Below are 17,353 nucleotides of genomic sequence, written 5' to 3'. Positions count from 1 at the left end.
TCTCTAAAACAATTAATTCTTAGACAATCTAGCTCTCTTTCTCTTTCTATAGTTATCCTGCTTATTTTAATATTATAAATGGGAATGTTTACATACATGGATGTTTGTTAGTACTTGTAGCCTAAACTACTGAACGGATCTGCATGAAATTTGGCATAGATGTAGAGGATAGTCTGAAAGAACACATATAGGCTGCTTACTTTTGTTTATTTTTTTTAAATTTCACGCTGACGGAGTCACGGCTGAAAGTTGGTTAAATATAAAAAAATGTATCAAAAACCATGTTTTCTATTTTCATCTGTCTCTCCACAAGTCCGCATTTACATGGAACCACCTCCCTGTTTGGCACGGTCCTGTCTCATCAGTTACACTGTCCATATTATCAGTCTAAAAACCACCTACTCAGCATACATGTGATCCTAGTAATTTTTCAGGAGACTCCACGTGGTCGCCCTGAAAGACGCATGCGTACTAACAGTGACTTTTCTAAAATAATTATCCCTCAGACAATCTGCCTAGTTGGGAGAGGCATTGTTGGAATATCCTTTGCGGTCCGATCAACACAGTTAATCACATTTCGTGCACATGATGTATTTCAATGATTTACAGCAAAAGTCTTTTAGTCTTATTTTTGCCTGTCCGCAATTCGTTCACATTGATGCCCAAAACAGTTGGAACGATTTTGACGTAATTTTTAAAAGAAAGTATTAACTACTACAGGTAGTCTGTATTACAGTACTTTTAGTAGGACTTACATAGGTTATTTTTTAAAACTCTATAAATGCGAATAACAAAAGATGATATTTCTCGTAGCTGTTTAGCTGTCTGATCCAGTCCAAAACAACCTTCTACCTATAAATGCATGTGGCTCTAGTAATGTTTCAAGACACCCCACGTGGGCGCCCTGACACATGCGCACTTCGACCAAAAATCCATACAGTAACCAATCACCGTAAATACTAAAACGTCACCGTTATTACGTAGCCGATAAGGCTTGCGCTGGTATTGACGTCGAACGTGGAATTCAGACGACGTCAAATGTAAAGATCTACTATTATGTTATGTTATCCTAGTACATTTGCGGGTGAAATTTTCCGCACGCGGAATGATTCTATACATTTTTTTTTAGTTTTATAATCAAGAATTAATTAATCAAGTGTTTTCTTCATTTATAATAATTGAGCTTCGATATATCAATTATAAATCGAAATAAATATAAATTATTAATTAGGAATATCTGAAAAATAATAAAAATCCTCTTAAATCTTCTTAATAATTAAAATTTAAAAAAAAATAAAATCTTCTTAATAATTTTAATACAAATAATATTTAGAAATAATACAAAGATATGTTTTTCGAAGGTCAAAAGAAGCCAATGTTTCTACTGCAAGCTACACTGATGATACCAAATGTGTCAGTCAAACCAACATTAGAAGAAATTCAAGAAATGTTAGTACTGGCTGGAAAACACATATCCGGCTTATCAAAAGGCGTCTCGCAATGGAGTGGGGGAAAAACATCTAGGGTAAAATTTTCTTGAGTTTATGAAATTTCTCCAAAATCTTTTGTTCAGTGGTTTGTACTCAAAGTTTGACAAAGCTATATGTAAATTAGAATTAACACAACAAATATCAATACCAAAAAATTGAGTAACTACTTAGTAATTTTGGATGAAATTGATAATATTTTCATATCTATAATATTGTTTTTGTACATTTTTATTCTGTTCGCCTGTGTTTTATATACCACATTATATTACTGTACAGTAAAGATATTGAGAAGTCGAGACCAAGAGAGGTTCCACGAAGAAAATAACAATAGAATTAAAACAATGCTAATGTAAATATTAAATCATTCATCGACATAAGTAGATTGCAAGCATGCCAATGTGGAGAGTTCTTGCCAACATAAAACGTAAATCACTAAACGTTTATAAGATTTTTTTTTTGTGTAAAATATTAAGTAAGTACGACTAAATAGTTCTAAAATTATTAATGTATCATTCTTCTTCAAACTTGTGTCGTTAATTGTCTTGTATCGTCCGGAACGTGTCACTTCACGCTTTTGTTACTTCGATGGTGTATTCGTCCGCAAATTATTTTAATATTTTGCATCAAAACGCTTTATTATGTTAACAATTTGCTCCTCACTCGATGTGCTTTATATTATTTTCAAATTATCTCTGTAAATATCACATATATTTTTTTGTTTTTATTATTTCCATTACATATTTTTTTCTGCGCTTGTTTTTGTCTCTTCGCACGCGTATTTGCCTCCATGCAGGTGAGTTGGAAGAAACTCGCGGGCAACCCATCGAGCCAGTTACTCGGAGTAGTTACCAAGCTTGACGAACAGGTCCAATCAGTAAACAACATGGCGACAAAATCTTTGAGACTGGGAGAAGCAGCAAAATTGAAAAAGAAGAAATACTACAGATTGGAATCAGAGGAAAAACCGGTGTTTCCGTTGCAACAGAAAAACTTCTACAGCCATGTTATGGAGAACAAAGAGATTGTTAAAACTTTGTCATTATTATCATTGTGTACGCAAAATGTTAAGATTGTAAGTAAACATTTGGTGATCAAATTAACGCCTGCTGTATACTAGATGCGGTAGTGTTTTGTCCTTAATTTTTTTTTATGGATCCGTAATGTCTTAAACGGTTTTTAGTTTGTTTTTAACAATCTATACCACTAGCTATCAAGTTTTCATTTGCCCTGACAAAATAATCATTTGAGATAATTTAAATAAATAGGTACTATTATCGAGAAGCTTATTGAACTGTAATCTTAGTATGTTAAAATTACAGGAACTAAATGCACTTGTGAAACGCTGGAGACCATATCACTATTTATGGAAATGTGAGAAAACACTACGACAATTATTAACATGGACATTAAATGATTTTGAAGTTGCTTTGAAAAGACACAGTGAATTAGAAGCAAAGCTTTACACGGAGCCTGATGTGTTGATCATAGGAAACTGCTTGGCAGTGTCAACAGAGAAGTTAAAGTTAGGTTTGAATACAGAACTTAAAAGTAAGTACCTATTACTAGCATATGCTATCTCTTAATTTCGATCGAGTTCACTTGTTAATAAAACTATTAGCATGGTAGTTCCAATTGAAACGGTACAGAACATGTAATCTAGAGTTTATGTCAACTTTTTACTCTAGATGGTACATTCAGAATAAGTCAAGCGATGCGTAAGAAGTACAAACGCGAAATGGACTACGTTTACGCGATTATGAACGATTTGGAACGCAAGCTGGAGAGACCAATAAGGGATTTAGACGACGTTAGAACTGTTATGGAAACCCTGAAGAAAATCAGAGAACAAGAAGTTGATATGGAACTCAAGATAGATCCGGTTGAGGTAAATATTACGTATTTATTACACTTTAATAACATACTGCTTTAGCGCTTGAATCTTGAACTACCGATTGATCTAAAGTTTGTGTCTACGGTGGCCTTTTAACAATGTCTAACATATTGATTTATCACTTCATTAATACGTAATTACTATATCTAATTTTAGGAAGCGTTCAACGTAATCACTCGTTACGAGCTCCCAGTAAGCAAAGAGGATATGGAGCAAGTTGACAACCTTCGGTACACCTGGCAACAGTTGCAAGCAACGGCCCTCGCTTCCCACGTGCAACTACTCAAGATGCAGCCACAGTTCGAAGACGACCTTAAGAACAACCTGGACAGATTCCGCGACGATAACACTGATTACTGCTACGAGTACCGACATGCTGGTCCAATGCAGCCAGGCTTGAGTCCTCGTGAGGCCTCCGACCGGTTGATATTATTCCAGGTATAAAATAGCAACCGACCTAACCCACTTTGCTAAATACACAACAACTTAAATCTATGTAGTACAGTTTTAAATTTTATTCAGATCACATAAACAACCAAATCTTTTATTTTCACATTGTAAAAAAAATAAACCAATTCCTTTCAATTAACAGACAAAGCAAGTACTTTTTACTTTAGATGATATTTAAACTAGGTTGTTTCAGAGTTTTGGCTCTTATTTGTATAATTGTATTTTGCAGAATCGATTTGATGGTATGTGGAGAAAACTACAGACGTATCAAAACGGAGAAGAATTATTTGGCTTGCCTCATACTGAGTATCCAGAACTAGCGCAAATCAGAAAGGAATTAAATTTACTTCAAAAACTATACAAGCTGTATAATGACGTGATAGATAGAGTGAGCAGTTACTATGACATACCTTGGGGTGAGGTAAATATTGAAGAAATTAACAATGAACTCATGGAGTTTCAAAACAGATGTAGGAAATTACCTAAAGGGTGAGTTTAGCGTTTTATATACCACTAGCTTTCGCCCGCGACTCCGTCCATGTGGTATTAAAAAAAACAAAAGTGACTATCCTCTACATCTATACCAAATTTCATCGAAATCACATCCTCCTAAACTTTCGCATTCATTATATTAATTAGTATGAAGTATGATTTGTTTTTCTGTGTATTATTTACTATGTTACCTAATTAATAGATTAAAGGAATGGCCAGCATTCTACGCGTTGAAGAAAACAATTGATGATTTCAACGACATGTGCCCTCTTCTCGAGTTGATGGCAAATAAAGCGATGAAGCCGCGTCACTGGCAGCGAATCATGGAAGTCACGAAATATAATTTTGAACTCGACAACGAAGACTTTTGCCTGAAAAACATTTTAGAAGCACCACTTCTTCAAAACAAAGAAGATATCGAGGTAATTGTATAAAGCCATCCACGGTGGTAATGCGGCCGCAGACATTATACTTTAGTTGCTTAAAATTAGGTTTATGACTATCCCTTAAATGCCTGATTTTTATATCCTGTTCAACTTTCTTTTTTCCTAACACTTTAATTGTTTAAATCATGAATAAACCAAGTTTCATTAGAGTAATAACATCCTTGAGTAAGTAATAAAAACAAACATTAATTTGTAAACAATCAACAAGCAAACAATCGATTGTGATTGTAACGTCCTGTTGAAGCAAACCACACTGACTGACTATTTTCTTCATCGAATGCCTCGCGTCGAGTATCAACTGCGCATGTACTGTTGAAAGGAACCTCGAACGATTTTTGTTGCGCTGAAGTACCAGGAGAATATAACGAAGTGATAGTCGACTTCAGGATGTGAGATATATCACCTGTATAGGGAAAGTTTGTCAACAAAATGTTAAAAGTATGTGAATTTTATCTTTTTGTGCGCCCTGTGTCCAGGATATTTGTATATCAGCAATGAAGGAAAAGGATATCGAAGCAAAATTACGTCAAGTAACAAATGAGTGGTCCGTGCACGAACTCACTTTCCAAACATTTAATAACCGCGGCGAGCTGCTTCTTCGTGGCGACACCACAGCCGAGACGATTGGCCAGCTTGAAGATAGTCTTATGATCTTAGGATCCCTTTTATCTAACAGGTAACTCTCTAACAGTTCTTACTCGACCAAATATTAGTACAAATTATTGTTACGAAAATAACGTATTCCACGTTTGTACGGTCCAATAATGAAACAATAAAGTATTTGGTTGTTTTTTTCAGATACAACGCACCGTTTAGGAAGCAGATACAACAGTGGCTCTTTGATTTGCAGAGCACAAATGAAATCCTTGAACGATGGCTGCTCGTCCAAAATATGTGGGTGTACCTAGAAGCAGTCTTTGTTGGAGGCGATATTGCGAAACAACTTCCAACAGAAGCCAAGCGATTCTCTAAAATTGACAAATCCTGGCAAAAGATTATGCAACGAGCTCACGAGACTCCAGGCGTTGTTTCCTGCTGTGTTGGAGACGATCTTTTGAGACAACTATTGCCTCATCTGCAGGAGCAGTTGGAACTTTGCCAAAAGAGTTTAAGTGGTTATTTGGAAAAGAAGAGGACTATGTTTCCAAGATTCTTTTTTGTGTCTGATCCAGCGCTGCTTGAGATTCTGGGTCAGGCATCAGATTCTCATACGATACAAAATCATTTACTATCAATATTTGACAATATAAGATATGTGAAATTTCATGATATAGGTAAGCTTTATATTTTTTTTTATTACTGTACCTTGTAATATAAATAATACCATGATGAATTATTTCTAATTTCAGAGTATAATAAAATGATAGCAATCGTATCATCTGAAGGAGAAGAGATCAAACTCGAGAGACCAGTACGAGCAGAGGGTTCTGTGGAAACTTGGCTCACCTCCCTATTACAATCTGCTCAAAGTAGCTTACACTCGATCATACGAAATGCAGTGTCAGTTCTCAATGATCCCACTTTCAACTTATTACTGTTCCTCGATAAAATGCCAGCGCAGGTAAGTTACAGGTTACCTTTGTTTTATTCAACATGCTCTAACGGAAGATCTTAATGTCTTCAAATTTTTAAAGTACTAGCTTATATTGGATAAAGATTTATTTCTAATTTGATGATATAACTACGTTCAATGCAAATAAAACTATTTTCAATTGTATATTGTATTAGACAAGACAAGTTTAAAGATACGGCAAAAACAAACTAATAGAGATATTAACAAGTTTGTTTTTTAGGTTGGACTTCTAGGAATACAAATAATTTGGACCCGAGACGCAGAACTAGCTCTGATGCAAGCTCGCCAAGATAAAAAGATAATGATGGAAACTAATAACAAGTTTTTGGAACTTCTAAACACACTCATAGACCAAACGACAAGAGACCTGCAGAAAATTGAACGCATCAAATTCGAAACCCTGATCACTATTCACGTACACCAAAGAGATATTTTTGATATGTTGGTAAGAAAACAAAACTATTCAATCTTGTACTCAATAGTTATGTAATAAGTTATAAAAAGTACAAGTCTGATAGCATAAGCTAGAATATGATTATCCTTTCCATATTCCTTGTCTATTTAAAATTGTTTGTTCTTTTAAACATACAGCTTATGTGTTTGTTTTGTATCTTTACAGTGCCGTCTCAACGTGCGATCAGCGAACGACTTCGAGTGGCTCAAGCAGTGTCGCTTCTATTTTAAGGAGGACGCAGACAAGACATGGATATCGGTAACTGACGTCACTTTCGCTTACCAAAATGAATATTTGGGCTGCACCGAAAGACTTGTCATCACACCATTAACAGATCGGTAATTACATTTTAATCAAAAACGAATAAACAAGCATTCCAATTTGTAATTCGGATTAGTAAGATTACATTTCATGTTTGTGCCATTCTAACATCTTTCTTTTATCCTGTATCTATAAATCAGATTTTACTAACTAGTTCTAAAACGCTGATATAAAAAGTACCTATTATCACTAGTACTGTTCAACATTTCCAGAATTTACACAAAACTTTTGGGTATAAGACTTCGTGTTTTTTGTTGAATAAAGAATGGTGACAATTTCAGATGCTACATAACATTAGCTCAAGCTTTGGCAATGAGCATGGGTGGAGCACCATGCGGTCCTGCTGGCACAGGGAAAACGGAGACTGTCAAAGATATGGGCAAAACCTTGGCGAAATATGTCGTCGTCTTCAACTGTTCTGATCAAATGGATTATAGGTTATAATGTTAATGAGATTTATGTAACATTCACGCACATTCTTCAAATGTAGATATTACGCATTACAATATGGCACTAGTCTTTACGCTTACACCAATTACTTAGCTGCAATGGTAATACCATTTATTCTGCGTATACATCATTGGATTCGATACCTCAAGGAAGTATTCCTTAATCTGATAGTCATTTAAAGTCAATAATTTGAACTGTATTAAATTTTCCTATAAATATTGATTTTTTTTAAGGGGTCTCGGGCGTATTTATAAAGGTTTGGCGCAATCAGGCTCTTGGGGTTGTTTTGATGAGTTCAATCGTATCGAACTGCCTGTACTATCAGTTGCCGCGCAGCAAGTCGCCGTCGTGCTGGCAGCTAAGAAAGAAAAGAAGAAGTCCTTTTTATTCACAGATGGAGATATGTCCGACATGTGCCCAGAATTTGGGATATTTATTACAATGGTAACTATTTCAGATAACTATTTTATACCTTCCTTGTAGAGTCCTTCAATTGCTTTTTGCCAGTGAAAATAACAAACATTTGAAACATTTTTCTAGGTTTTTATGCAGCATTTGTAAGTGTCATTACATTTTTTCAGAACCCCGGCTACGCTGGACGTAAAGAGCTCCCGGAAAATCTGAAGATCCAATTCCGTACAGTAGCTATGATGGTTCCCGACAGACAAATTATCATCAGGGTAAAGTTGGCTTCGTGCGGCTTTCTTGAGAATATCACGCTTGCTCGAAAGTTTTACACGCTATACAAATTGTGTGAGGAACAGTTAACGAAACAGGTTGGTATTTATTTAACTTCTTGCAAATAATACAGCAATTTTACTATCATTATTTGTTTATGTTTATTCAGATATGTTTATAGCTACATATGTAAATATTTATTTTATTTTAATAGGTTCATTATGATTTCGGTCTTAGAAACATTCTATCAGTTTTGAGAACTTTGGGTGCTGTAAAGAGAGTTAATTCAAAAGACAATGAAAGTACAATCGTAATGCGAGTCTTGCGAGATATGAATTTATCAAAATTAATAGACGAGGACGAGCCACTGTTTATATCTTTAGTAGCTGATCTATTTCCTAATCAAGTATTGGAAAAAACTACATACCCCGAACTGGAAGACGCAATTAAAAAACAAGTTGATCAAGCAGGTTTAATCTATCATCCACCATGGGTATTGAAGATTATACAGGTACTTATACGAAATACAATATTAAATAGGAAATAGAACAATATTGAAACAAACTGCATTTTACTGTATCTGTGACAAAACTAATAGGTTACATTTTATCTGAATTCCAGCTTTACGAGACGCAAAGAGTGCGACATGGAATTATGATCCTGGGTCCACCTGGAGCAGGGAAGACAACCTGTATACATACCTTGATGACTGCTTTATCTAACATTGAAAACCCCCACAAGTAAGATAATATAAAATCAGAATCAATTTTAATTTTCTATTTAAGTAAACTTTTAACTGTAATCACTTAAAAACGATGTTTTCAGAGAAATGCGCATGAATCCCAAAGCCATAACCGCAGCACAAATGTTTGGACGTCTAGATGTTGCTACAAACGATTGGACCGACGGTATATTTTCCGCTTTATGGCGGAAAACGTTAAAAATTAAAACAGGTGAACACATTTGGTTAGTGCTGGACGGTCCCGTAGACAGCATATGGATTGAAAACTTGAATTCAGTGCTCGATGATAATAAAACACTAACATTGGCCAACGGTGATCGGTTGACAATGTCTCCAACTTCAAAAATAATATTCGAACCAGAAAATATCGATAATGCCTCTCCTGCGACAGTATCTCGTAACGGAATGGTGTATATGAGCTCTTCGGGTTTGGATTGGGAGCCAGGTAATTTTTTTATTCATGTATTATCATTTTATTCTTATTCTTAAAAAATGTAAAAATCATTAATTGTTCTTTGCAGTCCTTAGTGCGTGGCTAATGACAAGATCTCAGAGGGAAATAGAAGTCTTCAGTGCTTTGTTTGAACAGACTTTCCTTAGTACTTACACATGGTGCACTCAGAACCTAACCTTCAGTATGCGAGTTCTTCAAAGCAACATAGTATTTCAAATGCTTAATATATTAGAAGGTTTAGTACCTCCACAAATCGTAGAGGAAGAAGAACCTTCAGGAAATAAATCGGTAAATGGAGACTTAGATGACGAAGAAGAAAAGGAAAAGATAGAAGAAATTATTCTCTTTACTCATGAACACTTACACAAAATTTATATTTTTGCATTAACTTGGGGATTTGGATCACTTCTTGAAACCAAAGATAGAATTAGATTTGATAAGCATATAAAGACATCTTTCGTGGATATTTTGGAACTACCCAAACACCCAAATAACAAACCAAGCATTATTTTTGACTTTTATGTGAAACATCCTGGCAAATGGGAGTTATGGGATGATTTGATGACCAACTATCAATACCCTGATACCGCGACACCTGATTACTCTAGTATACTAGTACCAATCGTAGATAACGTCAGAATTAATTATCTTATACATTGTATTGCAAAACAAGGTAAAGCAGTACTCCTGTTAGGCGAACAAGGTTCGGCAAAAACGGTTATGATGAAAGCCTATATGAAAAATGCTAACCCAGAGCAGTTCATGGGTCGTTCATTTAATTTTTCTTCTGCTACTAGTCCTTACCAATTCCAAAAAACTATAGAAAGTTACGTCGAAAAACGTAGTGGTATGACTTTTGGTCCACCGGGTGGTAAAAAAATGTTAGTGTTTATAGATGACATAAACCTTCCACAAATAAATGAATGGGGTGATCAAATAACAAATGAAATTGTTAGACAAACAATGAGCATGGGTGGATTTTATAGTTTGGAAAAACCTGGAGATTTTACTACAATTGTCGATATTCAATTCCTAGGTGCTATGGGACAACCAGGTAAAACATAACTATTGCTATAATTATGTCCTTTATTTCGCTAGTATTGTAACCTTTTCTGGTTTTTCTTAATTTTACAGGTGGAGGACGGAATGATATTCCTTCTCGATTGAAGAGACAATTTTCTATATTTAATTGCCCCTTGCCTAACAATGAATCGATAGATAAAATCTTCAAGGTTATAGGTGAAGGTCATTATAATGTGAAACGTGGTTTTACTGCAGAAGTAAGATCTCTTATAAAACGAGTTATACCTTTAACCAGAGAACTATGGACACGAACACGCCAAAAACTATTACCTACGCCAGCTAAGTTCCATTATGTATTTTCTTTAAGAGATCTATCGAGGGTTTGGCAGGGTATGGTAGGAACCTTGCCGACTGTAATCGAATCGGAAAAGTGTCTGATGCTTTTATGGAAACACGAATGTTCCCGCGTATTTTCAGACAGGTTTACACATCAAGCTGATAAAGATTGGTTCAATAATGCTCTATACGACATAGCCACAGAACTATTGGGTGTGGAATACAAAAAAATGATGGATAAAGATCCTGTATTTGTTGATTTTATGAGGTAACTACGATTACTTAGGTCTTTACTTTAATGTTTCTAAAGGTTCAAGATTTAATTGATTTTTATTTCGTAAAGGGATGCACCGGAACCAACTGGCGAAGAAGGTGAAGACGCTGATATGGAGTTACCAAAGGTTTATGAGCCGGTATTTGATTTTAATGAATTACGGGACAGATTAGATATGTTTCTTTCACAATTCAATGAAATGGTCAGGGGCTCTGGAATGGATTTAGTATTTTTCCCCGATGCGATGCTGCATTTAGTAAAAATATCTCGAGTTATAAGACACCCAAGAGGCAATGTAATGCTAGTGGGTGTTGGAGGGTCTGGAAAACAATCGCTGACAAAACTGTCAACTTTTATTGCTGGATATCGTTCCTTTCAAATAGCTTTGACAAGATCTTACAACGTTGGCAACTTTTTAGAAGACCTTAAGTTACTTTATAGGTCGTGTGGTGTACAAGGTAAAGGAACTACATTTATATTTACTGATTTGGACATTAAGGAAGAAGGCTTTTTGGAATATTTAAATAACATATTATCTTCTGGGGTCATATCTAACTTGTTTACCAAAGACGAACAGCAAGAAATTATCTCGGAACTAACGCCAATCATGAAAAGAGAAAATCAGAAGCGAACTTTAACTAATGAACTCGTAATGGAATATTTTCTTAACAGAACCTGTCAAAATCTTCACGTTGTTTTATGTTTTTCGCCTGTAAGTTCATTAATTTTGATAATAATCATCATACCAGTTAATCATTTAATTAATACACTATTCTAATTATTTCAGGTTAGTGAAGCATTTCGGTACCGAGCTTTAAGGTTCCCTGCTCTTATATCTGGTTGTACGATAGACTGGTTTCAACCTTGGCCAAAAGATGCTCTGGTGTCTGTTGCGGATCATTTTCTGGCTGAATTTGAAATAGAATGCACAAAAGAAGTTAAAAAAGAACTCGTAACAGTCTTAGGGACAATACAAGATGTTGTATCGAAAGTGTCTGCGGACTATTTTCAAAGGTTCAGAAGATCATCTCATGTTACACCGAAATCATATTTAAGTTTCATAGGAGGTTACAAAACTATTTATCAGATGAAACAAAAGGAACTTGGTGACGGAGCACTGAGAATGGATACTGGTTTAGAAAAGCTTCGTGAAGCTTCTATTTCTGTTGAAGTTTTAAAGAAAGATTTAGCTGTTATGGAACAAGACTTAGCTTTAGCATCCGAAAAAGCTGATCGAGTATTGACGGAAGTCACTGAAAGAGCAATGCAAGCAGAGATAGTCAAAAATCAAGTACAAATAGTTAAAGAAAAGGCAGAAGCTTTAGTAGCTTACATCGCTGAAGAAAAAGAGAAAGCTGAAATTAAATTGGAAGCAGCTAAGCCGGCCCTGGAAGAAGCCGAAGCTGCGCTTAATACTATAAAACCAGCACATATTGCCACTGTCAGGAAATTGGGTCGTCCGCCGCATCTAATTATGAGAATTATGGATTGCGTCCTCATTTTATTTCAACGCAGATTACACCCCTTAATACCAGATACTGCTGCACCTTGCCCTAAACCTTCTTGGGCCGAGTCACTGAAGGTAATTACCTCATATATAGACTACAACTTATAGGTACAACATAATAAAACTGTACCATTTGTTTATTTCTAGATGATGGCGAGTACAACATTCCTTCTACAATTACAAAATTATCCTAAGGATATAATCAATAATGAAATGGTAGAACATTTAGTTCCCTATTTCGAAATGGAAGACTATAATATGGATACAGCTAAACGTGTTTGCGGGGACGTTGCCGGTTTACTTTCCTGGACAAAAGCAATGGCATTCTTTCACAGTGTTAACAAAGAAGTCTTACCTCTGAAGGCAAATCTTTTATTGCAAGAAGCAAGACTGAAGGTAATAAAAATACGGAAAGTACAAATATAATTAAACACGTTATAACATGATACATACTAACATTATTTTGCTATAGGTTGCTATGGAAGATTTAGCGTCGGCAGAAAGACAACTAGAAGAGAGAGAAATGTCGCTACGGAAAGTAAAAGAACAGTATGAGTCAGCAGTATCTGAGAAACAACAGTTAACAGACGCTGCCAATGTTTGTCTAAGGAAAATGACAGCTGCTACAGCCTTGATAAATGGCTTAGGAGGTGAAAAAATAAGATGGACCCAACAAAGTAAAGATTTCAAAGAACAGTTGGGTAGGTTGGTTGGTGATGTTGTACTGGCAACAGGCTTTTTATCATACTGTGGACCATACAATCAAGAATTCAGAAATAGCCTATTTAACACCTGGATGGGAATACTACAAAGCAAAAATATACCAGTCACAGATAATTTGAACATCACAAATATGTTGGTGGAAAGTGCCACTATATCTGAGTGGACGCTTCAAGGTCTGCCAAATGATGAACTTTCCGTTCAAAATGCTTTAATTGTCACAAAATCTAGCTCATATCCGTTGTTAGTTGATCCACAAAGCCAAGGTAAAAATTGGATTAAGAATAAAGAAAGCACTAACGAACTTCAAATTACTTCATTAAATCACAAGTATTTCAGAACACACCTCGAAGATAGTTTATCTCTCGGAAGACCGCTTTTAATTGAGGATGTAGGCGTCGAACTCGATCCAGTTATTGATAATGTTTTAGAAAAGAATTTCATTAAATCTGGTTCTATTGAAAAGGTTATAGTTGGTGATAAGGAATGTGATGTCATGCCAGGTTTTATGCTTTATATTACAACAAAATTGCCAAATCCCGCTTACTCGCCAGAAATTAGTGCAAAAACATCAATTATAGATTTCACAGTCACCATGCAGGGTTTGGAGGACCAATTGTTAGGACGAGTCATACTGATGGAAAAATCAGATTTGGAAGAAGAGCGTGTTGCTCTCTTTGAATCAGTGATGAAAAATCAAAGAAGTATGAAAGAGTTGGAAAGCAATTTGCTATGTCGACTTACATCATCAGAAGGATCACTAGTAGATGATGAAGCGTTAATTCAAGTGTTACAGATAACTAAAACCACCGCTGAAGAAGTTAATGAAAAGTTAATTGTAGCTGAAGTAACTGAAAAGAAAATCATTAAAGCTAGAGAAGAATTTAGGGCGGTAGCTGCGAGAGGCTCCATTTTATACTTTTTGATTGTTGAAATGAGCGATGTAAACATTATGTATCAAAATTCTTTAAAGCAATTCCTGAACATATTCGATAATTCTATCACTAAATCAACAAAAAGTAACATTACCGAAGAAAGAATAAACTTGATACTAAAATACCTTACTCATGAAGTATGGGCCTTCACTTTGCGAAGTTTATACGAGAGACACAAGGCTTTGTTTACTTTGATGTTAGCTATGAAAATAGATTGCCATCGAGGTCTTATATCACATGATGAATTCATGGCTTTCGTCAAGGGTGGCGCATCACTCGACTTGAATGCTGTCACTCCGAAGCCATTTAGATGGATTCTGGACATAACCTGGCTTAATTTAGTTGAGATCAGTAAATTAAAAATATTTTCAGACGTTCTTCAAAAAGTAAGTTATGGGTTAACTGTATGTCATGTTTCAATACTTGAATTATTTGAATTTTGTAACAATTAAATCTAATTTCAGATAGCAACAAATGAAAAGGAGTGGCGAGTGTGGTATGAAAAGGCAAAACCTGAAGAAGAAATGATTCCATCAGGTTACAACGAAAGTCTCGATGTTTTTCGTAAACTACTGCTAATAAGGTCGTGGAGTCCTGATAGAACTTTGTCACAAGCGCGAAAGTATATCGTTGGTTCGTAATACAATGAATAAAGTTTTCTTCATTAAACATTTAAAATAAAACCATTATAACATCATGATATTGAACATGTAAGTTACTTATTTATACTTTGTAAATTACTGCTTTTCTTTAGATTCGCTTGGTGCTGAATACGGAGAAGGGCGTATACTAAACCTCGAAAGTACTTGGCAGGAGTCCGAACCTCGGACACCGCTCATTTGTATTCTCTCAATCGGATCTGATCCTTCCGCCCAAATTGCAACATTGGCTAAATCAAAAGATATAGGTAAAAAACTTTATTTGCATAATAGTATTAGTATAGATTTAGTTTTAAATACTTTATTGTCTCATCTGATGTCGTTTTTTGCAGTTTTAAAAGCCGTCTCAATGGGTCAGGGCCAAGAAATCGTAGCCCGTAAGATGATTTCTGACTCGATGAGTGAAGGAGGCTGGGTATTACTGCAAAATATCCACTTGTCTCTACCGTTTTGCGTTGAAGCCATGGATGCCCTTATTGAAACTGAACATATTCAAGAGTCTTTCCGACTTTGGCTTACAACTGAAGTACATACAGATTTTCCTATAGGTTTGTTGCAGATGGCAATCAAATTTACTAACGAACCACCGCAAGGTATCCGAGCCAGTATGAAAAGAACGTATCAAAATATCACCCAAGATACGTTAGACTATTCTTCACTGTCGCAATGGCCTCCACTCCTCTATGCCGTTGCATTTTTGCATACCATCGTACAAGAACGAAGAAAATTTGGACCTTTGGGATGGAATATTCCATATGAGTTCAATCAAGCAGATTATGCTGCGAGCGTTCAATTTATTCAGAATCATTTGGATGAAATTGACCCAAAGAAAGGAATTTCATGGCCTACTATATGTTACATGCTTGGAGAGGTGCAATACGGGGGTCGGGTGACAGATGATTTCGACAAACGTTTACTGACCACATTTACCAATGTATGGTTTTGCGACGTTCTTCTAAGACCAGGTTTTGAATTCTACAAAGGTTACAAAGTTCCACAAACGAGGAACATACAAGGATACGTAGATTACATAAATCAATTGCCTTTGACTGACACTCCTGAAGTATTTGGATTGCATGGTAACGCAGACATCACGTATCAGATAAACAGCGCTAAAGACATTTTGGATACTATACTTAGTGTTCAACCTAAAGAAGGCGGTAGTCAGGGCGGAGAAACCAGAGAAAGTATCGTATATCGATTAGCTGAAGATATGTTAGAAAAACTACCGAAACAGTATGTTACTTTCGAAGTACGAGAAGCTCTACAAAAGATGGGCGCATTTTTACCAATGAATATATTCTTAAGGTTAAGTTCATATATTTTAATATAAGAAAATCCTTTTGGCAAAGATTTTGTAGAAAAATGACATTGCGCAATTAGTCAAATTAATTTAAATTTTGTTTTGCAGACAAGAGATAGACAGAATTCAGCGCGTTATTAAAACCGTATTCACCACTTTGTGTGATTTGAAGTTAGCAATTGAAGGTACAATCGTGATGAGCCAAGGGCTACGAGAATCTTTGGATGCTATGTATGATGCAAGAATACCCAGTCAATGGTTAAAGGTAATTTTAAAAGTTTTGTCAATAGAGCGCGGCGACGATCGACAATCACGACTTATTCTAAATGTGTGATCTAAAATTTGTAATTGAAAATTAAGATGTAATCTGTTTAAAACAGGTATCATGGGAATCAGCAACCTTAGGATTTTGGTACACTGAGCTTTTGGAACGGGAGCAACAATATAGAGCGTGGCTGAAAAATGGCAGACCCCATACATTTTGGATGACAGGCTTCTTTAATCCACAAGGATTTTTAACAGCTATGAGACAGGTTGGTTGGACTTCGAGTTATAAACTACAATGGTTTCCTCCATCCCACTTCGTCGATTATTAAGAATACATTGATGTTTATCTCTTAGGAAGTAACAAGGAGTCATAAAGGATGGGCCTTAGATTCGGTTGTCCTGCAGAATCATATAACGAAGCTAAATCGTGAGGACGTACACGAGGGACCGTCAGAAGGTGTTTATGTTTACGGCTTATTCCTAGAAGGTATATCACATATATTAGTATGTTTTGCAGCTTGACATTATTAACCAAAACTATCAACATTTCATTGCAAAAATTTAATATTTTTAACATTACAGGCGCATCCCTTGATCGAAAAACTGGCAAACTTATCGAATCCAAGCCCAAAGTTCTTTACGAGCAAATGCCAGTGATTTATATATTCGCTATAAACACAACCGCCGGTAAAGATCCTAGATTATACGAGTGCCCTATCTACAGAAAACCTCAAAGAACCGACGCAAAGTACGTGGGCTCCATCGACTTTGAAACCGACAGCAATCCCCGACATTGGACCTTACGAGGCGTAGCCCTCCTTTGCGACATAAAATAAAATCCACCAAATTTTTAAACACTTTTAATATCAATAAAAATGAAAATACATT

General features: G+C 35.7%; 1 protein-coding gene across 1 annotated transcript; it reads left to right on the top strand.

The window, feature by feature from the left end:
• The first annotated feature begins 1,348 nt into the window (after nucleotides 1-1,348).
• On the top strand, nucleotides 1,349-17,301 carry LOC106111819 (dynein heavy chain 5, axonemal). Its single transcript, XM_013293978.1, has 31 exons — nucleotides 1,349-1,525; nucleotides 2,284-2,562; nucleotides 2,810-3,038; nucleotides 3,176-3,375; nucleotides 3,538-3,819; nucleotides 4,061-4,320; nucleotides 4,526-4,745; nucleotides 5,246-5,445; nucleotides 5,568-6,043; nucleotides 6,119-6,330; nucleotides 6,563-6,787; nucleotides 6,962-7,134; nucleotides 7,399-7,554; nucleotides 7,801-8,011; nucleotides 8,149-8,343; nucleotides 8,460-8,756; nucleotides 8,867-8,985; nucleotides 9,071-9,432; nucleotides 9,509-10,495; nucleotides 10,576-11,068; nucleotides 11,144-11,786; nucleotides 11,862-12,656; nucleotides 12,729-12,977; nucleotides 13,054-14,622; nucleotides 14,701-14,869; nucleotides 14,991-15,143; nucleotides 15,228-16,203; nucleotides 16,307-16,463; nucleotides 16,579-16,731; nucleotides 16,820-16,952; nucleotides 17,048-17,301. Exons 1-31 carry the CDS (start codon nucleotides 1,349-1,351, stop codon nucleotides 17,299-17,301), a joined length of 11,004 nt encoding a protein of 3,667 aa, XP_013149432.1.
• The last annotated feature ends 52 nt before the right edge of the window (nucleotides 17,302-17,353 follow it).

The sequence above is a fragment of the Papilio polytes genome, unplaced genomic scaffold, assembly GCF_000836215.1.
Source record: "Papilio polytes unplaced genomic scaffold, Ppol_1.0 DF824381.1, whole genome shotgun sequence".
Taxonomy (NCBI): domain Eukaryota; kingdom Metazoa; phylum Arthropoda; class Insecta; order Lepidoptera; family Papilionidae; genus Papilio; species Papilio polytes.
The sequence above is the reverse complement of the archived record's forward strand: the minus strand, read 5'-3'. Positions and strand labels throughout refer to the sequence as shown.

Coding starts and splice junctions, on each gene's coding strand:
- LOC106111819 (XM_013293978.1), top strand. CDS start 1,349: ATGTTTTTCGAAGGTCAAAAGAAGCCAATGTTTCTACTGCAAGCTACA. Junction 9,433..9,508: donor GGGTTTGGATTGGGAGCCAG/GTAATTTTTTTA, acceptor TGTTCTTTGCAG/TCCTTAGTGCGTGGCTAATG. Junction 15,144..15,227: donor GGCTAAATCAAAAGATATAG/GTAAAAAACTTT, acceptor CGTTTTTTGCAG/TTTTAAAAGCCGTCTCAATG.